Genomic DNA, 26,208 nt, shown 5'->3' with positions numbered 1-26,208 from the left:
AATAGTCAAGAAAACAGAAATAGATGTTTTTCTGAAACTCCCTGGCCTTTTCCATTATCCATCAGATATTGGCAATTTGGTCCCTAGTTCCTCTGCCTTTTCTAAACCCAGCTTGTACATCTGGCAATTCTCGCTCCATGAATTGCTGAAGTCTACCTTGCAGGATCTTGAGTGTTACCTTACTGGCATGTGAAATGAGTGCCACTGTTCGATAGTTTGAACATTCTTTAGTGTTTCCTTTTTTTGGTATGGGGATATAAGTTGATTTTTTCCAGTCTGATGGCCATTCTTGTGTTTTCCAAATTTGCTGGCATATAGCATGCATTACCTTGACAGCATCATCTCGCAAGATTTTGAACAGTTCAGCTGGGATGCCATCGTTTCCTGCTGCCTTGTTATTAGCAATGCTTCTTAAGGCCCATTCAACCTCACTCTTCAGGATGTCTGGCTCTAGCTCACTGACCACACCATCAAAGCTATCCCCGATATTGTTATCCTTCCTATACAGGTCTTCTGTATATTCTTGCCACCTTTTCTTGATCTCTTCTTCTTCCTTTAGGTCCTTGCCATCTTTGTTTTTGATCATACCCATATTTGCCTGGAATTTACCTCCGATGTTTCTAATTTTCTGGAAGAGGTCTCTTGTCCTTCCTATTCTATTGTCGTCTTCCACTTCTGCGCATTGCTTGTTTAAAAATAATTCCTTATCTCTTCTGGCTAACCTCTGGAATTTTGCATTTAATTGGGCATATCTCCCCCTATCACTGTTGCCTTTTGCTTTCCTTTTTTCTTGGGCTACTTCTAGTGTCTCAGCAGACAGCCATTTTGCCTTCTTGGTTTTCTCTTTCTTTGGGATGTATTTTCTTGCCGCCTCCTGAACAATGTTGCGAACTTCTGTCCATAGTTCTTCCGGGACCCTATCTACAAAGTCCAGTCCCTTAAATTTATTCTTCACCTCCACTGCATATTCCTTAGGAATAATAGTGAGTTCATATCTAGCTGATCTGTGGGTCTTCCCTAATCTCTTTAGTCTGATCCTAAATTGTGCAAGAAGAAGTTCGTGATCGGAACTACAGTCAGCTCCAGGTCTTGTTTTTACCGACTGTATAGATGTCCGCCACCTTTGGCTGCAAAGGATGTAGTCAATCTGATTTCGGTGTTGTCCATCTGGGGAAGTCCATGTATAAAGCCGTCTCTTAGGTTGCTGGAAGAGAGTGTTTGTTATGCACATTGAGCTGTCTTGGCAAAATTCTATCAGCCTATGTCCTGCTTTGTTTTGTTCTCCCAGGCCATGCTTACCTGTAATTCCAGGTGTCATTTGACTGCCCACCTTAGCATTCCAGTCTCCCGTGATGAAAATAACATCTCTTTTAGGCGTGTTGTCCAGTAGGTGCTGCAGATCCTCATAGAACTGCTCTACCTCAGCATCTTCAACCTCTGTGGTTGGGGCGTATATTTGGATCACTGTGATGTTAGATGGCTTGCCCTGAATTCGAATTGAGATCATTCTATCGTTTTTTGGATTGTATCCAAGCACTGCTTTAGCCACTTTACTATTAATTATGAAGGCTACTCCATTTCTTCTGTGGTCCTCTTGTCCACAGTAGTAGATCTGGTGGTCATTTGATGTGAAGTGGCCCATTCCAGTCCATTTCAGTTCACTGATGCCCAAAATGTCTATCTTTAATCTTGACATCTCACCAATAACCACATCCAATTTGCCCTGGCTCATAGATCTTACATTCCAGTTTCCAACGGTGTGTTGATCCTTAGAACATCGGATTTGCCGTTCACCACCAGCACCGTCGGCCGCTAGCCGTCCTTTCGGCTTTGAGCTAGCTGCGTCATCACGTCTGAGGCTAGTTGAACTCATCCTCTGTTCCTCTCCAGTAGCATTTTGACCATCTTCCGACCTGGGGGTCTCATCTTCCGATGGTATACCGACATATCTCTGGTTGTACTGATCCATTTAGTTTTCATGGCAAGAATACTGGGGTGGGTTGCCATTACCTTCCCCAGGGATCACATTTAGTCTGACCTCTCTGTCATGACCTTCCCGTCTTGGGTGGCCCTTCACGGTTTAGCTCATGGCATCATTGAGGTGCTCAAGGTCCAGCACCACGACAAGGTAACGATCCTTTGCTGAAGTTGGCATGTTATCTGGCCTATTTTAAGATCAAAACAAGGAAGAGATACTTTAAAGGTAATGAACCCTAAGAAGTTGCCTGACAACAGCAAGAACCTGGATAGAAGACTGAGCAGATACCACTTTGGATTTCCTCTTTTCTGGCAACAAGTAAGCAGCCACCCTTAGAGAAGCTGTGCACTCCCCATTTCTTCTCCTAGATCAACCCTGATAACAGCAGATTTCAGCCTTTCATCTATTGCTTCACAAGAAAGGGAAACCAAATTTAGCCCCAGTCAACTAGGCAAAGCCATGCCACTCTTGGAAAGGCAGAAGAGAAATGTTTGTCATCTGAGCTGACAAAAGACTGATTGTGCTACATTCCCCTCCTCCCCAAACTACATAAATTGCTTTCTAGAGAACATTAGATTTTATGCTGGCGTAGTTTTCTCTAGGTGACAACTGGGGAAGGCAATGGCAAACCACCCCGCTATAGTGTTAGCAGATTGCTAGGAAAGCCTTTGGCCCAGGAGAGATCAGAAAAGTCACACACCAGGCATTTCTATAAAAATAATTTTATTTACAGAAAGCAAACATATTTACAGGCTCTCAGTGAGAGCTGCTTAACTCTCTACATGCCTACACAGAAGGGAAACTGAAACTAAAACAAGTCCAGGCAAGTTCTTCCCCCCAGGTGCAAAAATTAACAACTGAAAAGGGGACAATTAAATTCAACCTCTTCACCCAGCCAAAATGATTAGTTACCATAGTCACCTTAATCTGTAGTAGAGAACATATTAACATACAGTCTGCCAAGAAAATGTTGCGAAAGCGGTGTCCCCCCAAAGGGTCAAACATGACTTGGTGCTTGCACAGGGGACCTTTCACCTTTCACAGTTTTCTCTCAGCTGAAGAATGGTGGAGAGCACTTCAATATAGCACTAGGAAAGGTCTTTAAGAGTTCCTAGATGCCTTCCAGTTACAATTATTTCTTCTTCCTCTTCCTCTCTAAAGCTCCTCCGGGTTTGGTCTGGTCAAAGATGGAAGAGCAGTGCTCAGACTGTTAGCTAGAAGATGAGGTCAAAGAAAGCAATAGTAAATTGTCTCTGCATTGCTGCCAAAAAACCCTAGACAGTTGTGTCTATGTAATAATCCCTTTATGAATTCAATTTGAGTGATTCCCTAACCTTACCTTATTGGGTTCACAAGAGCAGACTGTTCCATTTTCACTAAACTCAATCAAGCTGATTATTTAGAAAAACTCTGCTTAAGGAAATGCCTATATAACAGAACAATGTCTTTTTTTCAGTGAAGTATATGTTCAGGCTCGTGCAAGTGACAAGCTGCAATGGGTGATTTGATTGGAAGGAGAATTGATTGAATGCCCTTTCACACTGAATGTTCAAGTTGATACGAGGTATCTTTGAATCACTTCTGAGAGATGTGAAAATGTGATGGACTTTCTGGATTTGCCGAATCTCAATCCTCTTTCCATATATGAACAAAGCTTTCAGTATGGTAGGCTTTCAGTATTTCAGAATAGTCAGCCAATGAGTTTTACCACTTTGGCAAATCCTGCCTCTTAGAGCATTTGATGGAGGGCTTCTCTGCTTTGTGCTTCAGTTATCTGCTAGAATTTGTTTTGTAGGTTTACTTGGCGAAAGGGGGAGAGAGATAGAAAAGAAAGGGTGTTTATTCTGCTGTTCCCTTGTGATCTGGTTTGCTTTTACTTGTGTGATCCTTCAGCTTTCTCCAAATTCACAATCCACACCCTTTTATACTTATCTTTCCTTGGCTCTCAATCTGTTTGTCTGACCTATAGCATAATCCTTGCTAAGTTTCAACATTCAGTGTGTCAACAGTTCTTTAAACCTCCACTTTTGTTCCCTTTAATTCTTCCCATCCCTTATCAAAAAAAAAAAGGTAATTCCCCCAAAGCATTTTTCTTTTGATTACTTGTTTGTTTCTGTCTTGTGTATTGAGTGAATCTTGTCTTCTTTGTGTGATTGTTACAGTAATGGTGATAGTACATAAATTTCTCAGATGTATTCTTCCCCCCTTAATGTGCTGCAAAAGCACATATTTTATAGTATATAATTCCTAGAAGAGGCTAACTTTGCCAGTGAGTTATGCCATTAAGCCTGGAATCTAAGAAAAGGAAGTGGTTAGAGCAGGGTTTCTCAACCAGGGTTCCACGGGACCCTAGGGTTCTGTGAGAGGTCACTAGGGGTTCCCTGGGAGATCACAATTTATTTAAAAAAATATTTCAAACTAAGGCAACTTCACATTAAAGAGGTAAGTTTCATTCTTTATTTTCAATTTAAGAACACTGTTAATGCATATATACAGGCCTACACATGAAACCAATAGAATAGTTTTATAACTTCTGGCCTATATTTGAGCCTGAATGTGCAGGGGGTCACCGAGGCCTGAAAAATATTTCAAGGGCTCCTTCTGGGTCAAAAGGTTGAGAAAGGCTGGGTTAAAGGGTGACGGACTCTTAGGTCTTTAATAAGAACTTACTTTTAATCAGCTCTTTAAAGTTTTTATTGTTTAGTAGGAGTGCAATACTTTTTGTATTGCTTTACCATGTCTCTCAAAGCTCTCTTTGGATGATTTTGTTGCTGCTGTGCTGTCTTTTCCTCATTTTTTTCTATCCTAGCCTTAAAAGAAGTACAAGGAAACTCTTATAAAAATATTCTATAGTGAAACTCTTGAAGTTCTCTAGTTGAAATATTACAGGGTATTTCAATTCTGTTCATCCAAAGCATGAAACAGGCACCAAAGCTGCTCCATTACAGCTTATAGTTGAAGCTTCTGCCATATCAAATTATATCTAAAATCAGTTTGAATCAAACCCTGTTGCATTTGAATATCAAATTCAAATCAGATGTTGGCTTAATTGCACACCCTAATACATAGAAATAAGGTTTATTGTTTGAAAAGTACAAGGAATGCTAACAGCCTATGTTAGGGATGGGAATATGTGCTTATCCAGCAGTTTCTGAACTTCAGCTCCCAGCAGCCCTCCTAAATATAGATGATGAAAGGTACATTTGTAGTTGTGCAGCTTCCATGTCCCACGTAAACTTGTTAGCTTTAGCTACTAAATACTATAGTATTGCATCTTTATACAATAAGTATTTTACCTACCAACAACTTGTTGAAAGAACAGTTATCACTGATTTCACACTGACCCATGTCTTGCTCTCTCACACACATATATACCAATAACCCCATTTCACTCCCTTGCAGAGATGTTTTTGTCAATGATCTAGAAAATAGATTCTGGTATATACTAAACGTGGTGTTTCCCACAATCATTTTCAGACAATCCTATCAAAGGAGGCTGTTAGGCAGCAAAATCTGTGGTTGGGCCAGCTTTGTTACTTTTTCCAACTTTTCAGCCTTTTCAGCCTTCCCCAACATCTTGTTCTCTGGATGGACTGGTTTAGTTTCCATCATTTGCAGAGAGGTACAGAAATCTGACTGAATGGACTTATGAATTAATGAATACAAATCTGAGACAGATAGCTATAGAGTAATATGTCTGTGCCTAATGCAAAGCATGTGCACTGTTACTGAGCCATTTCAGGAACCAACCAGAACTCTATGTGTCCTGTTAATTTGATGAGATCAAGAAGTCTAACAATAATTGGTACCCAGCATTCTAAATTGCTAAGTATGCCATTCTCACCTGGAGTTTTATTAATAGCAAGTTGCAGAATTAAATTTGTCACCTTTCTGATGCTAACAACAGGGTATGGTTCCAATCAAGAAAGTTCATAATTAATATTCTGAGATTCTCAATTAATTACCCTCTTGTTAAAAATACTGTGGAAATGCTATTCCCAAAGCAAGTATTGGTTATATTTGTTGTGATATATTTGCTAGCAAATGTAACAGATCTTAGTGATTAATTTCTAAAAGATAATGTGATTCTTAGATTTGATGACATAATTGTTTGGAAAACCCTCCCTTCCCCACAACATTTTTTTTCTCCCTTCAAATGTTTCCATAAATTGAAATGGGGATTCATTTAAAAACATGTGGGAAGGAAGATAAATAATATCTTACTATCATAGTCAAACCATGCAGTGGGATTTAGTATTTGTCTTAACAACACTCTTTCTTCCGTAAGGACAGAATTAATCTCATTAAGTGTCTATTGCAAATGTAGGAAAACATTTTGTGGTGAAGGCAGTGAGCCAAAAAATGAGATATGAAATTGTAACATATCATCAGAGGAAGGCAGTCTGCTAATGACTTTTGTTGTGGTGCCACCCCATTTAATCATCTAATGTTGACTAATTCAGATTCCCCTACAGATACAATGGTGCTGTGATTTCTAGATTCCTTTTATTAGAGTCATAGAATCCATTTCAACTGGTTGGTGTTCACTGTGAGAATTCTGTGTTTTGATACCTGTTTGTGTGAAGTCAACGACACTGGGCTTATAACTGAGATGAATATACATTTCTGTTGGCTCCTTTCTACTTAACAGCATAGAATTGGATTTATTATGTGTTTTTCAACAACTATATACTAGCATCTCCTCAAATTAGAAGGAATACATAATCTGCAGTCTGCTCTCAGTTAACTGGTCAAATGATGTAGCTCCAGGTTTAGTTCTTGAAATGAAGTTACTTAACTAATTATTATGGAGTTGATATCACTGCTTTCCAGTTATTCTGGTGACTATTGTAAATACAGTTCTGAAATCTTAGATGTGGATATACTATCAAGAGAATATACATATTATTTCCCAGAGCAGCCTTCCTCAAATCCTCATACTTCCAGAATATCCCAAATGGCCATGCTACTGGGGAAATGAGATCATAGTTCCAATTAATCTAGAACATATCAGGTTAGCAAAAGCTACTGTAAGGGATTCTGAGCACTTTTTAGGACTCATATTGAGCACTATGGAGCCTTACCGTTATCCACTGTAAATTAAAATGGCACCTATCATTCCTGTTTGGTTGCACATTTATTTTGGAGATAGTAAACAGTAAATTTGGAATGATGCTGATGCACAACAAAGAATGAATATGAAAAAGAGATCAGATTCAAGGCTTCTCTGTGGTGGTAAGAGTGGCAAGGCAATGATACTTCTTTGTGCTTTTCCCATTTGTAGATTGCCATCCAGTGGTCCTGCTTATGGTGACCTGAATTCTTTTTTCAAAAAAAAAAATGTAGTAGGAGATTGGTTATAGGACAGCTTGGAGAATTTGCCAAAATCTGGAAGACAAAATCACTCATATTCATTTGGAGCTAGACATTAGCTGGGTTAGTCTAATAAAAACAACAGAGGTAATAACTGAGAGAAGTTCAAGCCTGTGAATCCTAAGGAAAGGAACAAACATTCTCTGCAACATCAACTCTGCCACCTGTAGTTTGAATTCCTGCCCTGCCTGGTTGATAAAAGCTGCCAGGGAGGTAACAGAAGGCTGGATAAATGTGGTGATTAGTGCATCTTTGAGAGAGAGCGTGGTGCTTCCTGCCCTGACAGATGCAGGGGTCATCCCCATCTTCAAAAAGCCATTGTTTGACCCAGCTATCTCACCAGTTTCCAGGTTTTGAGAAGGTGGTGGACCTCTTGGTAACCAGTGCAGCTCCTTGTGTCACATGGGTAAGAGAGACCTCGATGAAGCAAATTATCTGAACACTTTTCATTTGAGTTTCTGTAGAGAGTAAGGAAGGTGACAGGGCTTAAAGCATTTTTAAAAGTCCAGAACATCCAAAGAATGTTCAGAAGTTGCTCATAGAGACATCTCCCTAATTCACTGAAATAAAAGAAGGAGGAGGAGGTGCAGCACAAACAGACTTGCACGATTCTGTTATTACAGCCAATCTCAGTCAAGATGATTGTAAACATCCTATGCAATTGATTTCATGATGTGGTCTACCTAGTGAAGCTGACAATTTCTGACCAGGGTATGGGATTAAGACTGCATTGATTACTCTTGTTGATGACTTCTGGTGGGTCCAAGATACACTGTGTCAAATGCTTATCAGCAGCACACAACCAAGGAAGAGTGACAGCCTCCTTAAAGTTTAGACTAATGACTTTCTTAAGAGATAAGATTGGAATATCTACAGTATCTGGTCTTCATCTGCTATGTTTTAGAAACATCCTTTCTCTTTTCCAAACTCAGAAAACTCAGACTCATTACATTAGGACTTTCCTGGCCCTAATGGATCTCTCAGTGCTTTCAAGATCATCAATCTTGGTTTTCTTCTGGACTATCTTTGAAGATTGGGAGTAGGAGCAGCATTTTGTGGTTGTTCTCCTGCTTCCTGAATAAATAGTCCCCTGAGATGATTAGGAGATGCATTTTGATCCTGTCCCAGTACCTGTACCCTATCAGGGTCTGGATGGGAGAAACGCGATTAGACAATCCCAGAAAGACAGAGCTGTTATGGCTTCAGAAACTGATGAACTCCAGGAGAATTCCAGATGAGGTCATACTCCCTCATGCAGAGATGGCCTGAAATCTGGGGGTCAGACTCATGACTGCTACGTGAACAGCAGTAGAGGCCATGACCAGAATAGCCTTTGTACAAGTCCATCTGGGCCAATTGTCACCATAATTCCTAACTGGGAGGATTTGTTGATAATCACCTCATGCCCTTGTCTCTACAATTGGACTATTGCAACTTGCTCTACATAGGGTTGCCTTTGAAGACAATCTGGAAGAATGGGGTTTACCCAGCCCTCCCCTCCCCCATGTGACACAAGGAGCTGCACTGGTTACCAAGAGGTCTCTAGGTATAATTCAAGTTGCTGTTCGGCATCTGTGGAACTTACTTCTCTGAGTAGAATCTGCCCACCCAGTAAGATCTAGTAGGGAGAGGGCTTGCTGTAGGCTCTGACCCTATGGAATGTCAACACCAGGGACTCCAAGGGGAGAGAATTCTTCATATTGGCTTCCCTCCTTTGGAACAGAGTACACCTAGAGTTAAGATGGCCCCTTCCTTGCTATTGTTTCAGTGAGCCATTAAGACCTGGCTCTTCAGAAAGGCTTTGCAGGACAGAATAAACAGTTGAATGCCTCCAGAAGGTCTGAGCTGGGGACTTTGGGAGATTAGTTGGCTATCTGGTCATTGTAGTCAATAGAAGGAGAGAGGAAATAAAATAATAGAAAATAGAAAAAGCTGCTCCCTGTTGCCCCTTGTTTTCTAGTCCTGTTGTCTGTGAACTGGCAGGACTTAGAGATAACTGTACTATAGGATTTTCTCCCAACTTTCTACTAAGGTAGAAGAAAATTGGTCATCAGGTGTTTAAAAGCCTAGATTTTTAAAATGGTCTATGTGACACCAGAAAAGAATCAAAGGAAGCACTAGGCAAAACTAGTGCTAGCTACCATCTTTGACATCTGCAAAAACAGTGGCAGGTCTAAAGTGCTTGCATGTAAAATGCATCTTTAATGAAGAATGCAAATACTGTATGACTCTTGAATCCAAATGGTCAAAAGAGAGTATTAGTTGAATTTCCAAGAGCTATGAATATTTCAGATTCCATTGCCTGCCCCATTTCTGGTAGCTGCCAATGGCATCAAACTCTTTCTGTGAGTCCAGTTCTGACTTGACTTGGAAACACCTTGGTATTTTCATGGCCTTGTTTTGGGATCATCTTATGATGTATGCGATGCACATCCAATACAAATATACAGACTGTTCTAAAGGCTGAGAAAGCCTATTGTTCTTCATATTTTACATTTATATTTTAGTGTAGCTATATTTTCTTTCCTCCAGTCTCTATATAAACCCCTTTAAGGATCAGTATTCATTTGCTCCTCAAATGAGAATCAGATGGAACAAAGCTAACAAGAGAAGAAGAGCAGAGCAATTCTTCACAACTCTGCTCTTGTTTAATGATGACTGTCATGTTGCAGGCATGAAGGGAGGGGATGGAGGAAGGGAGTGGTGGGGGTGGAAGAGACCATATATAGCGTTTGCACAAGCTTATTTTTTGCCAGAGTTTGCTCTATTTGTGAAACTGAGAAGAAACAAGGGGAACAACTTCTAAGACAAGGTATATTTCTTCTAATGATTGAATGTCATAATGCTATTAGTTACTGTAAAAATATTTTGCATGACTGCTTGACATGGTGCTTGAAAACATTTGAGCTTAAAGACAACTATTTTATGAGCAGGCTGTAATAAATTGTAGAAGGAATTTCCAGAAAGCCTCAACATACATACCATAGTTGACCAAGGCATTGAGAAATCCAATGAGTTTCATGCACATTTTTTCTGGTAGTTTGTCTAGGATCAAAGAAATAGCATGCTTAGATCTATTTTTTTTAAGTTGCATGATTTTTTTTAAAATGGAATTCCTGAGTTTTCTGGATATTACTAGAGAATTGACAATATTCTTTTCTCAGCTGTTTTGTCATGTACCAATCGAAGATAAATTTAGTGGAGTATTTTTCTGACATTAGCCTGCATCTATTTCCCACTTCTTTTCTATGTTAGCATGGCATGCTTAGTGTAGAGCTGGCTTGTTCACATAATCCTTTTTTCCCTCTTTGCTTCCTTTATGCAGGGGAGGTATCAGTGAGGTAGCTACAATGACAGAGCCAACAGCCACTGAAAATAAGAAAACTGCTGGTTTGAGTGGGCGAAGAGCTGTTCCACCCAATGTCTCCAATGCAGAAGAAGATGAAGTACCTGAAGTAGAGACAATTGGTTTGGTGCCAAGAGGATTTAAGAGAGAAGGTATGACTAATCGCACAACTGAGAACTAATCAATACACTTGAGAGTTTCTTGCACCTTCCTGTCAGTCAAACTGTTGCAAAATGTTGAAGTTCAGACAGAATTCAAGTCTGCAACACCTGCTTTTCTCTTAGTGAGTAGCAAATTACAGCATATTGTAATAGGCTAGGAAATATATGGAATGTTCCCTTAATCCTGTATACACCCCCTGTTAGGGACTTCCATAAGGTGGTCTTTGTGGCAGTTCAAAAGCATCTCCATGCTCCTTCATAACACATCTCTTTTGTAAGTCCAAGATAAGAAAGTTGTCCAGGTCACTCTTCTGAGTTGAAATCCACATATCCAAGTCAGTCTTCTGATTTATTATTTGTGTCTTCCTTTTAGCTATTTAAAACATCAGCTAGTTTCATTTGTAAGTCCTGTATAACATCTTTGTTCATTATCATTCTTGTAGCCTGTCATTTTTAAATCCATATCCAAAATAGCTTGATTCTCAGTTGTATCCTCTTCTATCTCCTCTTTTAAACCCATTTTTATTGTAGCAGACAATCTTAAGAGAAAGTTCTGAGTACATTGTTGTGAAATATCCTTGAATTCTTCCAGAGTTAAAATACTTCATTCTGTATTAGTGGGTCTCCTTTAATTATAATCGTTAATTCTTTCTCGTTGCCTCTAGCGACCAGCCTTCAAGGTCTTCTCTTACCATGTTTTTCTCTAATCCACAACATTTTCTGGAACTGAGGTGATTTATTGTTGGTTTTGTTGCATTATTTGCAAAATCACAGCAAAATTAGTCTTTCTTGAAGCACTGCAATGCTTCTGGGTGATCCTTTTCCCTGACTGGGGATTTTGCATCTAGTCCAGCTTCTACCACCTTTCTTGCCTCTGTAGTGTTGTTCCTTGCATTCTGAGGTTAGCAGAAGTAGACGTGATCAGGGTTTGGCTTCAAAGGATTTCTGCAGGAAATGGAAACTCAGATGGTGTGAAAGTGACTATTACTTCCCTTTACCATGGCCTTTATTTCTCTTCTCAGTGTTGAAGAGAAAGGAAAGAGAAAGGAAAACAAAGAGAAATTGTTTCCATTTGAAAGGGTCTGACCATTTTTGCTTAAGCTCTATAGCACATAAGAGACATGCAAGAGTGTTTCCTATTCTTACTATCCAGATGTACCAAATAATGACTTTATTAATAGCATTATTAGGACCCAAATGTGCTTTGCAAGTTTTCTTTTGAAAAGGAAGAACTCTAATTTGTTCCTATATGTATGTATGTATGTATGTATGTATGTGTATATATATATATATATATATAGAGAGAGAGAGAGAGAACACTAGACCTCTCTTTTTCTGTATACGTTTTGAGCTTTAAAATTCTTTGTCAAGCTCTAAAACATAGAAATCTAAAACACAGACAGCAGAAAAACACAGCAGCAGTACAAATATTTTAAATACAAAATGTAGCAATTGATATGACCAGCAAGAATTTGTTGGTAAGGATGTAAGATAGGTTTGTCTTGAAAAATAGCTCCTGAGCTGCCATTAAAAATCATGGGGCTGGTTGGCACCTTGATGAGGCCCTGGGAAATTTTATTGAGATTGTTATTTCACCATCTTGGATTTTATATTTATGTTTTTATAATCTGTTTTTATGATATTTTAATATTTTATTATTTTAATCTGATTGTAAACCGCCCAGAGTCGCTTGCTGAGATGGGCAGTGAAGAAATGTGAGAAATAAATAAATAAAACCTTTTCTTTAGGCCTGAATGGCTCTTGGGATTGTTGGGGCAGGATAGTCTCAGCAGATGGACAGGTTCAGATAGAAGAAGGCAATCTTTTAAATATTCTGGTCCTAAACTATTCAGAATGTTAAAGCTCATCACCTGCACTTGAAGTTATCAGAAATAAAATAAAAGCTGGTGCATCTGCTTTGTAATGGAATAACTTGCTCCTATCCATAGCTACAACTAGCAAGCGGGCTGCAGAATTCTAGGATGATTGTGGTTTCTTAATGCTTTTCAAAAGTGGCCCAGTATGGAACCCATTGCACTAATTCTGATATGATGTAACTAAGGCCAGATCAACATTTTCCAAGAGTAACATAGTGGGTTTAATAGTCATCAAACGAGAGAGCTGGAAATATGAAAGTGAACTGGGTGAGCTAGATTGTGCTTTATGGCCTCTCCCTGCTATTTACATATTCAAACATTCCTCTAACTGTACATACCTAGGCTTACTAAAGCCAGTTGGCAAAATGTATGGTAAATGTATATACACATACACACACACACACACACATTTGGCCTGGTTTAGTCTCTTGACTGAATGCAAGAGGTTGGAGATGGCCAGCAGGCATGCTATCACTCCATCTGTCCACACATTTATACTTACAAAAATGCCGTATGAACAAGGCTCTTCGTCGCAGTTTTATGTTTGCAGAAGGTCGTTGGATATATAATTACAATATGTGTATGCACCTTATTTAAGGACTCAATTTGCAGAATAGTATGCTGGGAAAAGAAGTTGTGGAGGAGATTCTTGTGAAAATTTGTGAGTAGTCAACCTGTAGGACCAGGGTAAAGCAGAGAGGAGAGGTAAAGACAGAAAATGAAGGATAATGTTACAAGATTAATTGTAATCATCCATCCTCTCAGCTGCCCTAAGTGGCAGATGAAATAGAAGACTAACATGGCAATAGACGTAGCAGGCTATTTGGAGATAGGTATCAATACGACCTTGGTCCACTGCCAACAAGAATGAAATTGAGAGCTCAAGAGTTAAGAATTGTTAAGAATTAAGAATTGGAGCTGAGTGATCCAGGTCAGGAACAAAGGCTAAGGAACACCTGAAAATGCAACAAAGCTAGGAGGTTGTGCACATATAGTTGCAGCCCAATCATGAGGACCCTTACAGTCCTTCTATCTAGGGAAGGTTAATGAACCAGCCTCATGGAGTGGGGCCAATCCAAAGACTGAGGATACTTCACTGCCAGGAAAGTATTTGAGGCAATAGTATACATGGCTCACAGAAGCATGTGACAGATTGGAGTCAGGACTCTTGGAGATATTTAAGAACCACATTAACAAAACTATTTCATTTTGAGCACCTCAGAAACACCACCCCTTTTTATTGCTTGCTCTTGGTTATTTCAATGGAACATCTGTCACATCATCTCATGACTCTTGTTATTTTGAATCATTGCATCCCCAGAAGTTTGCATCATAACTTTAGTTGTTTAGGTCTCTATATCTTTACCTTAAAAATCCTTGATAAATTCATGATTGTAGTAGCTAGTAAGGCAACTCATACTTATGTCCCTTTTAAAGTAAAGAACTTGAGGTTAAAGTTATTCTACCCAAAGTTAAGCAATGATACATAATAATACACAGTGTTATATCAGAGCTTTGGCTTTTCCATGTAGTATCCAAATCTAAGGTTATAGATAACCTTGCTGTTTATTTTATTTATTTTCTATCCCACCTTTATTATTTTTATAAATAACTCAAGGCAGCAAACATACCAAATACTCCTTCCTCCTCCTCCTCTTTTCCCCACAACAGCAACCCTGTGAGGTGGTTGGGCTGAGAGAGAGTGACTGGCCATATTTGTATTTAATTAATGCTATTTTTTAAAAAAATATCATCAAAGGATGATTGCAATGGCTTTAGAGGAACAGTTTCTGCTTTCCTTGCTTGCTGTGTTTGTGAAGAAAATCCATCCTTTGAAAAATCTACAGTATTTGCATTGGAAATAATTTTTTCATTGATACCAATACACTACAAATCGTCTACGTTTCTTTAAACCTGCAAATTCATGCTAAAATTGCCAAAAATGAATTTTCAGTTTTAATGTCTTGGAAGGAGAAGCCTACAAAATGAGAAGTCCATTTGCTATTTCACAAGAGGGTTGAAAAACAGAACACCTCCCCACCCCCCACAATAGGATTGTCAATCCTTCAAACTGCCCAGTCCAATCTGTGTTCATTTTGCTTAAGGGGACTGAAACACTGACCCTGATCAGCATTTATCTTCTTTCTTTAATTTCTTCAAAGTTTAATTCATTCAAGCTTTTCTAAGTGGGTTTTGTGAATTTTCACTGTTGTTTTGCTCATTATGCACGCGCACACACACACACACACACAGAGCGAGATTATTCCAAGCATGGCCATCATTCTGGTAGAAACCCCAGGAGGAGTTCCTCACATAAATTATCAACAATCTTGTCAGGGTTGTTGTAAATTGGCTGCTGGCATATGTACAAGAGAGTGAAGTGAGCAGATGGTCCTGGTATGAAGAATCAGTGGGGGTGTGATATTAAAGAGAATCTGCTGCCATGGAGATGTGGCCTCTCCCAGGGAGTTGGTCCATTGGGAAAGCTGTGCTGAATGTATTCTTGATGTGCTCAGTGACCTCCAGGTTCTTCTGTCCAAGGAAGGGGTTAACATGTCAAGGTCAGGTGGCTCATGGACTCCCAGGGACACGGTGCGTGAGCTTTTTCTTAGAGCTATTGACACATTGTTAGGCACCAATGAAAATAGATTACATGCTTTGCTAGAACTTTTGCTGGTGCTCTGCTGGGCAAATCTAGAGGTTTGGGAGTTGCTGCCACTGAATTCAGCATCCAGCGCTGAATTCTTCCCTTTCCCTGCCTCCTCCGTAAAAATAGGACTTTTAATCCATGTCATGTGGATTGTGTTTTTATTATAAAATTTATTTCCCACTATTCTTTCAAAAGTCTCCACAACTAAACCAACCAGAAACATACATTTTTTTTTCTAAAAAAAAGCAATTTAAGAAAAACAGATTGAGAATGACAGGTGAATGACTGAAAAAACAGCAATTTAAGACATCAGCAATTTAGTAGACTGGATGGCTGAAAGACAACATAGTTACAATTCTCTGTAGCATGGTTTTTCAAACTGTATTCCACGGAACCCTAAGATTCTGTAAGAACTTGACTGAGTTCAATGAGAGATTAAGGGGGGGGAATCACTTGAATGCAGCCAATTTTCTATCAGTAGAGCTCTTGATCAGGGGTGCCTGGATTATTTCCATGAACTGAAAAGTTTGAAACCCCCTGGTCTGTAGGATAAAGAACTCTGGGCAAACAGTATTCCAGTCCCACAGATAGAGGTAATCGAGCTAGGTGCTGTTTCAGCCTTCTTATAGAACGTGCTAATCGGTATGGGTACCTAGAGAAGCAGGAGGAAAATGTAGATTCCTGTTGCCCTCCACTTATTTGTTTGCTGAATCCCTGAAGAAGAAAGACATGGGGCAGTGAGGAATGGGGAGGGGAAGGACTTTATGCGCAGCTCCATTCTTTGGATCCGGTTCGGCCCTCATGCTTCTGCTAGCATGTGTGAAGAGGACTTCCATCAAGAATCCCTGTTTCAAGAATTCTGACTTCTTGATTACAGGACAAATGTCTTGATAACATGAAATCTGCAAATTTAATAGAAAGGGTGAATATTCCATAGTCTAAAATATAATTGCATACATTTTTTTCTGTGATGGGGTAATGCTCATAGATTAGAGTGAATGTCCTACGGTACTTGGAAAGAATATAGCAGAAGGCAAAAACGACCCTTGCTGCAGCTCTCAATGTCAGCAGGGTTTCCTTGTGGCAGCTAATGGACCCACCCTCAGAGCAACCAGGGTCAGTTGGCTAATTAGTTCTTGAAGTATTGTTTATTGGAAAAAAGCCCACAGCTCTCTGCCTGCATTGTTCTGAAACTCATGTACAGTGGAAGGCAGGTTCATCATTACGTTTTGAGGTTATGTGATGGAAGTGCTCGGATGCCGTGGCTGATCAGTGTGACGTGCAAACCAGCAGAAGTATTTGTGGTCTCTTTGCAATATACAGAAGTATTAAGAAACTCATAAGAGGACTAATTCTGTTTCAGTTAAGAAAGACCAGCGAATAGGAGAATATAAGAACATAAGAATGATCTGCTGAATCAGACCAATACCCATCTTAATCCAGCATTAATAAAAATGATACTAGCAGTAATACTACAAAATCAATTAGGTAGTATATCTAAATGAAGTAATTCTGCTTCTCACAGTGACCAAGAACATCAGATACCTCTGGAGTACTCACAAGGAGGTGGTAGAGACACCCTCCTCTTCTGTTGTTCCCCTGCAAATGAAATTGGGAGGCATACTGCTCAGAACCTAAAGATAATATTGAATCTCCAAGACTGGTAGTCCTTGATAGATTTGTCGACCGTGAATCTATCCAACTCCCCCTTTTAAAATCATCCAAATTAGCAGCCAGCACTACATCTTCTGATAATGTATTGCACAGGTTTATACTGCACTTTCTTTTGTGTGCTCTAAATAGCTTTCCAATCAACTTTATTGGATGACTGCTGATCCTTGTATTTCGAGGAAGGGAGAAGTCCACTTTGTCCATGTCACACGTGATTTTATACACCTCAATCGTATCACTCCTCCACTACCTTTTTCCAACCTAAAGAGCCCCAAACATTCTAGCCTTTTCTCATGGTTAAAGGAACTTGAGCCTCCTAATAACTTTGGTTGTCCTCTATACTTTTTCCAGCTTCTTTATATCCTTTTTCAAATGGTATTCAGATGCTGTCATTCAATAGATGTATATAAGAGATGCAGAGATAGAATAGAGTTGTTTAAGGTTGGCAGCTTTATTTTCACTCTCCTTCTTAATGATCCCTAGGATGGAATTTGCCACACACTGAGTCATCATCTTCACTGAAATCTCCATTATGATCACCAAAATATTTTGGATGTTAGTTATAAACAGCTCAGACCCCATCATAGCTGGGGGGTGGGTTGCACAGCGTTACATTTATTTCTATTAAATTTCATTTGCAGTTTAGTTGACCATTCACCCAGCTGCAATAGATGGAGCTCTTCTCAACCACATTTGGTTTTTCATTGCATCAGTGGTTTACCATCACCTGCAAATTTGGCTGGCTCGCTGCTTATGGCTAAGTCAAACAACTTTAAAGTGTGATCCCAAGATAGACCCCGGAAGCACATCATTTCTTACTTCTCTCTATTGAGAAAATTGCCCAGGAATTCCTAATCTTTACTTTCTGCTTTTCAATCTGAACTATATCTCTAGAATGCCACCATGTGTTCATATGTACAGCATTTTGCATTTTTACACGCAGACATCCCATATCTGGGCTGCAAAATCTAGAGGACCAGACAACAGCAAAGAGATACAGAAAAGTTTGTCTCCTGCCACCTAGTGGTCTTCTAGATTTATGCAGCTTGGGGAATATCACCTCATGTGATTTAAACTATAAATAAAAGACTTGTGCTTACTGGTATTCCACCTCCTACAGCACTGCTATGAATTTCCAAGTATGAATCGGAGTGTAGCTGTGGTATAATCAACTGAGCTTTTAAATTGGAGGGGTTTTGGCATAACGGAGGATTACTATGCTTAAGGAAAATGAAGGGCTGCTCTCTCTTGAGGTTTGATTCATATACTAATCCAGGCAGCAGAACACAGTTTAAATTACACTTTGGCAGGGTGGAAACATCAACTGGGAATATACATTATAAAACCCAAACCAGCTTGCAACATGGCTTTATTAGAATGATACTGGGTGATTAATCCTTTGGGAGCTACTGTCATGATGTCCTTTCATCTGTCTAAAGACAAGCCTTATTAAAGTGTTTTTGCAATGGCCAATAGCATAAAGAGCAGTATATTTTCTTAGGGTAACCACAGGACTCTGCTTCGACATTACAATAAGGGCGCTCAGCTGTTGAATTAAAATTTAATTTGGAAGTGGTAGGATTGCCTCCAGGCTGCATTATGTGTCTTCAAAGGGTCTGCATAATTGATGAGGCCTCCTTTAAGGTCAGAAGTCAGGTGTTCTGAAGTTGGCAATGGGAAAGACTGAGAAGAGCTGTTAACAAGGACTGCTACAGTATAATTTCTGGATGTGCTTTTAGATATGCCAGCATTTCCTTTAGCTTCTAAGAACCTCCCCTCCCCTCCCACCGTCCCAAATGTATTTTGTTTGTGCTTGTCCCTGTGGAAAACAAGCCTGCCAAAAATGTGTGTCCAATAGAACAGAATATCTGTAGACATTACCTAGTCAGGTAATGAAATGTCTGCAAGCAAACAACCCAGCTCAGAGAGCACCAAGGACTCCACAAAAAATGTGTGTGTACAATTTCACATGTACTCACTGGCACAAAGTTCCAGAAACTGATTATATAGTTTAGCATGGTCCCTCCCTGTGTCATGAGGCTTGGAAACATGCTACATCTTTCTTTCTTCAGAATAAAAGATCAGGTCTCATGATTTCTTCCAAAATCACAGGGCAGTCACTTGGAAGAACATTTGTCCACTGTGTGTCTGAGTAAAAGCTGATGAAACTGAGAGGCTTTTGTTCAAAATGGAAATCTTTGGAAGCCTGCTAATGAAAAATTAAAAGCCAGATTTTAACACCCATTAAGCCAGGGGACATTTTGAAGAATGTGGGGTCTAGAGCCAAGATAGTAAACAAAACATCCATTCCAAACCAGGGTCATATCTGCAGCCAAATAAAAACAAATATCTCAATAGCAGCTGATGTATGCCATGTGTGAATGCCTGAAGTCTCTTTAGAAAGACAGCAAGAAGAACAGTAACGCACAGTCTTCCAAGCCACAGGAATTGACACAACTCCTGAGGAACTTGGACAGTAATGGCAGATATGACTATTGAGTGCTGTTTTTGAATATTAAGTACAGTGGAAAAGTAACCCCTTTTCCCAATATGTTTCTTACAGTCTATTATAGATTGTAAGAAACTGAGCACTGCTGGAATTCTTAATTTATACTGGGATTTCAACAATATATATTATCTGAAATGCTCACTTCATCGTAAATGGGAGCTAATACATTGCTACAGCTCAGCTCAATTTTGTTTTGATTGTTTATGACATAGATCTTTACAATATAGCAAGCATAATATATTACAAATGAAATGAAAAATAAATAAATTAAAATAGATTAATAAAAGTAGCAAGTCCAAAACTGCCAAATTCAGAGCTAAATATAATATTCCATAACACCGGTTTCCTGGCATTTAATTTGTATTACCTCAATCAATGATAAATAGAGAAAAAATATAATCATGGTAGTTAACTGTCAGAGGTTTTAGTGAAGTTTTAATATCAGCTTTATAAAATCTGGCATGTCTCTTGGCTCAGACTATTAGGGTTAGGGTTAGGGTTAAAAACGTGGGAACGTATCACAAAATTGGGAGCAAAGTGTCTAGCTCGATTGGCTTGTTTATTCTTTAATAAGTCAGTAAGATGTGAGTGTGAGTTTTTTGTGCCTTATAACAAAGGGCAGGTTAGTAAATAAAGGGGAAGATCTTCTTTGTCTTATTTAAAATGATAAGAGCATAGATTTTAAAGTATCTTAACCAGTTTCCCGTCAAGGTAGCTATTGTCTATACTCCTAATTACCCCTAGATATTTGAGAAAAATTCTCTACCTCACAATCCAATGGTCTGTTAAAATGTAGAAAGATTGCTGACTGACATAAGTACGACTTTTCTGTGAAATACATTAAGTAATGGAATTAATTGTGGGGAGATGGTTGAGCTAGCTTTAAAACATGATGGTTTCTATCTCTGTTTACTTGAAGATGTTCTGGAAGTCCAAGAAGTCCATTTATTCAGCCGTGAATATGAAATTAATAAGAAAGAGCACCACACAGACAAATACTACAATCTCAAACTGACTGTGCGCCGAGGACAGATTTTCCATATTCAGATTACATTCAATCATGCATACGATCCACAGAAGGACCAATTCTGGATTGAATATCTTATAGGTAAGTGCCAACTAGTGCCTGTTCCCATTATTGTTGCTCTTTTTATCTTGGAAAAGCATCATAGGTAACAGTGGCAACTGTAACACATTGTAATGGCATCCAAATCGTTACGTGACTGTTGAGTTTATCTTGCAAATGCTGCAGATGTATATTTTGTCACAACATCTGAGACAGGTACCTAAGTGTCTCTCCCTTGCCTCCATGGACATCCATGACACGCAACTGCACTGGAGGTAAAAATGGGCCAAGGGAGGGTAGGAGCACATAGTGATGCTTTAGAGCATGGACAGGTAATTTTTTTTGTAGTCAGGGACTGCGTATATGTCTATATATGTATGTATTACACAGTTACACAGTTTTTATTTTTGCAATTGTTCCATCTTAGCAGAAGAATCACATTGCTAAATTTGGGGGTTATGACAAATTTTGGTAATGCACTTTTGGGGAAGGGAGCTCTAGGAATATCAACGACAAAAAAAGGCCTGCAGGAATGCAGTTCACAGGCTGCAAGTTGCAAACCTTGGGCTGAGGTATCCCCTAGATCCGTGGTTCTTAAAGGGTTCCCTGGACCCTCTCAGGGATCCATGAAATCAAAATTATTTGCCAGATATTGAAGATACTTGCAAAAATTTAAAACACCACTCTTCTCATTATTATTATTTTATCTGTTAAAAGTACAGCGTTTTTCATGAAAAACATTTGTGTTAATATTGTTATTTTTACATGATTCAATAAATAGATATTCTATGAATGCATCAATTTTAATTTTTAATAGGGTAAGTATTGATAAAATATAACTCATACAAACAAAGCAAATTAACCTCTCTGCCCCCATGAATCCAAACATTTTTCCAAACTGGGGGGAAAAAAACCTCAGGCTGTGCATGTATGCTTGAAATGAATATCTGCAGGAGGGCAAGGTATAGTGCCAAAATAGATAAGAAAGTATTAAGAAAAGTCAGAGATGGCAACCTTTTGAGGCACTGCAGGACATTTATTTGATTGGCACTGGGTGCCCCCCCACCATCTATTTATTTATGTATACAGTATCTGTAAGGTTGGGGATCTTGTGAAATTTTCAGCATACCATCACTGATTTGGTGATGATGTGAACCTCCTGGGCACCATTATTGGAGTCTTACAGTGCTACAGAGCTCAGGAGTAAAGAATAGGCCAGAGGGCAAATTAGATCTAAAGTAACAACAACAAAAAAGTGTCCTTAAAAATCAAGATGTGAATATCTGTAGTTATCAGAATAGTTCTCATATTCAACTGAAGTCTGTCTTCCTGTAATTTAAATTCATTCTTCTGTTTCCTGCACTGTAGAATGATGTCTTGGCTGTCTTCTGGATGATATTCTTTCAAGTATGTTTCGAATATCACAACAGTGTTATCAAATCCCCACTGAGGGTCATAAATAAAATACTCTAAGGCAGGCCTCTCCTCTAGGCTGCAAAATTCCAGATGACCACCAGATGGCAGCAAAGAACTAGAGTTTTGTTTATATTCCTTTGCTTCAGTCTGGTGATTGTAAAACTTTTTGGGTCCCAGATATGGTACACCTAATCTCTTTTCCCTCATTGAGAGGAAGAACAGCCAACAGCAATTGCTAGGTAAGCTGTCTGAGCCTTTGAAGTCATTTGGTACATGTTGAGGAGGCTTGGCTGATGCAGAAACAGCTAATGCTGGCTTCCGTCAGTCACTGCATTGTTCTCAAGGTGCTTTGAGAATGATCTCTTGATGATCTACTCTACAGGCTTTCCAGATATCAATGACAGATTGCAACTGTCTAGAGCAGCCTTTCTCAACCTTTTTGCCCTGCATAAAGATAGCAAAAAATACAAAAACCTCACAATACAATTCACTTCTAACTACACAATCCATATTTTACAAGGTTTGCAAAAACAGCAGGCTGGCAGCTGAGTCATGGTATGTAAAAACTCCCACCATTGTGAAAGCTAGCGCTGTGTGGCATGTGAAATTAAAAAAAATAAATCTTTTTTTTCCAATCGTGATCTCTTGCAGAACCCCAGTTGAGAAAGGCTGCTCTAGAGCCTCTTCCCCCGCTCCCACCTTTTTAAAGATAGGGGAGACAACATTTGCATCCTGTCATCTGGCCCATCACCTGTTTTCTAGACCTTCTCAAAGATAATGTAGAAAAGTTTGGTCAAATGATCAGCATGTTCCTTCATTATCCTAGGATGCAGTTCATCTGGCCCTGGAGATTTAAACATGTTCCACAACCATCTTTCTGTCAGTCTCAGACTTCAGTCCCTCCCTTTTGATCTGCTCTTCACAATTGCTTGGTGGAACCCATACCTCTTCTCAGAAAGGATTGTGGGCTGTTCTTCACTGCCTCCTACTTGCAGCACAAAAGTACCCCAATAAAATGCTTTTCTTTGGCCCTGTTCTCGTGATGTTCCCTTTGTCAAATCCCCAGCCAATAACTGAGGCAATTTAAAGTCATCCTTTTCTGTTTTAGTTTTAAAATAGTATTTCTGTTCTTCTCCCAACACAAGTTTTGCCATGGATATGACATGGTCTATCAACAAAGTGGTTGGGATCTGCTCAGCTCTTATTGGCATGTTCTCTTTTCTCTGGTCACCCTGAACTGCTCTGCATGGCCATTTAGTTTTTGGCTGAAGGAGAAATTGGATACTAGGCTTCCACAAAGGTGTCTGCCCCATCTAATGCCTGACTGCCACAAGTGCTTGTTGGTATTGTATAACCTCCTTATGTGCACAATTTGATCTGTCTTTTGAGAGAGTGCTAGTCCTGTGCTGCACAGCCGTTTGATTTAAACTGGTAAAGAGAACATGGTTTGCCAGCTGCTTGTAGCTAGTTCTAACTGTCACTATTAGATATATTACAGGGTTCTGCTGCTTCTGATGAAAAGAAGTTCCACAAGGGTGCAATTTTTACTGATTTTATTATGTTTTTTTGCGGGGCGGTGCCATTTGCCTACTCCATTCCAACTTTAGCAATGACTGTTGTTATTACACACAACCATTTACAACTGCATGTTCTCCATGGCTGTCTATTGGGTACTGCTGTCCACAAGGTCAGAACTGGTTTGCCAGCAGTGAGATTCCCTTTTAGTCAAGGATGGAGTTTGCTCATTACCTTTATCTCCCTCTTCATCCTGCACCCCTTCTCTGTCAGCTGAGCTACTTTTGAACATGTGTTCTGTGCCCTCTCAGAAGTGTGCTGGACCTGTGCTCAGAAGTAGCCGGCCTGACAGGTCATGGGTTCAGTTTGTGCCAAGCTGGAGCATCGGGGGTGCTCCTGTTTGCTTTACCTCACACACCCTTCCATGCTGACATTTTGTTAGGCAACTTGACAGGTGGCTAAGCAAGCCATTTTAAGTACAGGTAGTCCTCATTTACCAACTGCCTCATTCAGCAACCATTCAAAGTTATGACAGTGCTGAAAAAGTAAGTTTATGAATGGCCATCGTAGTGTCCCTGCGGAACACTTGTGGCCATCATAGTGTCCCTGCGGTCACATAATTATATTTGGGCTCTTCGCAACTGGCATGCATTTATGACGGTCGCAGCGTCCTGCAGTCACATGATTGTAATTTGTGAACTTCACATCTGGCTTCTGACAAGCAAAGTTAATTTGGAAGCCAGCACGAAGTTGCAAGTCGCAGTCATGTGATGTCATGCTTAACGACTGTGGTGTTTTGCTTAATGACCACAGTGGAACTGATGTAAGTCTGGCACAGTCTCATGATGTTTCACTTAATGACCATGCCTCTTAGTGACAGAGTTGCTGGTCCCAATTGTGGCCGGTAAGTGAGGACTACCTGTACCCATCTACATTCACCCAACTCTACCCTATCCCACATTAAGGTCAACAATGGGTGTTTATTTTCCCACCAGCAGGTGGCAGGGAAAACAAAACCAGGGAAATTCACCAATTTCTTTCCTTAACTTGCCCCACAATAAGTAGATAAGGACCTATTTACCAGCCTGTTGCAAAAGAGGAATCAGCCGTGGGGATAGCAAAATTTATGCTGGCATATTTCTCTGCTGCTCAAAGACTTGGGGATGCCCTTTAGCACCACTGCCTGGAAGAGTCCCAAACCAAAACAGGAGCTGAGTCATTCTACCCTTTCTTTGTTATCGATTATCACTTCACTGTCTTTATGGAGGAGTTGGTAAAAAAAATGTTTTTCTTCCTTTCATTTAGAACGTATATAAAGAAGTTCTTTTTGTTGTTCTCAGCATCCTTTATTGGCCTCAGCTCATTCTGGGTATTAACCTTCCTGACACCATTTTTGCCATTCTGGGAAATGCGTGTTGTTCCTCGGTAAACTGTACCTTTCCCCATCTCCTGTAGGTACCCTTTTCTCTTTTCAGATCTTCACTAAGCCTTTTGTGAAGTCACTCTGGCTGCTTCTGCTTTCGTCTTCCATTGATTTTCCTCTCTGGAATGGTTTGCAATAGTGTTTTCAGCATTTTCTTTTCTTAGGAATGCCCAGCCCTCTTAAGCTTCTTTTCCCATCAGCTTCTCCTGCCATGGAATCATACTCACCGCTGCTCTGAGTTTATTCAAATCTGCTTTCTTGAAGCCCAAGATCGGCTCTGGCCTGCTTTTGACATAAAGCTGAACAATTAATTTGTCTGATAGAAACTGGGATGCACAAACTTGGGTACTCCTGACACAGAGAATGGTGGTTTATTCTAACTAAGGGTTAATGATATTCTGATCTCTTAATTAATGATAGTCAAAATAAACCACCGTTCCTGAGTATGAATAGCAGAGACTGAAATGGACTTAATTCTGTATGAAAATAAAATCTTCTCATCTCCCCTGCATTTGCAGGAAGGAGAAAAGGTAGCAGGAAATATACAAACTTGAGTCATAGGTAAGCTTGTTTCTGGCTAATAAGATAGTACAATATTCCTCCTTGAAACATGCAAATCTATGCGTCTGCATAAGTTGCGTTCATACTTTACATTTTGAAGTACTTATTTATTTTTTTATTTTTTTATTGCATGTGTGACTACCAAGAAAAGTGATGAATTATAGATTATTGTTTGGGTATTCACCATCCCATAAAGTAAACATTATTTATAGACTAATGGTTCTGTTGACAGCCAGTTTGGGGTAGGGGTTAAGACACCAGGCTAAAAACTGTGACTTCTACTCCCACCTAGGGCACAAAGCTTTTTGGGTGACTGGGCCACTCACTCTCAGCCCTAGGAAGCAGGCAATGGCAAACCACTCCCAAAAGTCTTCCCAAGAAAACTGCATGGAATTATCCAGGCAGTTGCCAGGAATCAAGATTGACTTGAAGATTAAAACCACCTTACTGTTAGGACTAACCACTTTTGTAATGTTGTATGTTAACTTTTGAGTGGCCTACTAAATGCCTCTAGAGACTTTTTCAAGCAGGGCACAAAGAGATGACATTTCCTCTGGTTTGTCTCGAGAATCTGCTAACCATCATTATACTGACACTGATGATAGAAGTTCAGTTCAATAGACATGGGTAACAGCATTTATGTTTCTGCTCTCCATGAATTA

General features: G+C 39.6%; 2 protein-coding genes across 2 annotated transcripts in view; one reads left to right on the top strand and one right to left on the bottom strand.

Moving 5' to 3' along the window:
- PPP1R3G (protein phosphatase 1 regulatory subunit 3G) overlaps positions 1 to 26,208 on the bottom strand; it is a 1,059,979-nt gene that overhangs the window by 414,228 nt on the left and 619,543 nt on the right. The window lies entirely within an intron of this gene.
- The window catches only part of F13A1 (coagulation factor XIII A chain), a 127,757-nt gene that overhangs the window by 15,642 nt on the left and 85,907 nt on the right, over positions 1 to 26,208 (top strand). Inside the window, exons 2-3 of the mRNA XM_063298855.1 lie at positions 10,677 to 10,849; positions 20,485 to 20,673. Coding sequence (XP_063154925.1) covers positions 10,677 to 10,849; positions 20,485 to 20,673 — 362 coding nt within the window. The remainder of the gene's footprint in view (positions 1 to 10,676; positions 10,850 to 20,484; positions 20,674 to 26,208) is intronic.

The sequence above is a fragment of the Candoia aspera genome, chromosome 3 (assembly GCF_035149785.1).
Source record: "Candoia aspera isolate rCanAsp1 chromosome 3, rCanAsp1.hap2, whole genome shotgun sequence".
Taxonomy (NCBI): Eukaryota; Metazoa; Chordata; class Lepidosauria; order Squamata; family Boidae; genus Candoia; species Candoia aspera.
This window is presented reverse-complemented; position numbering and strand designations above follow the sequence as displayed.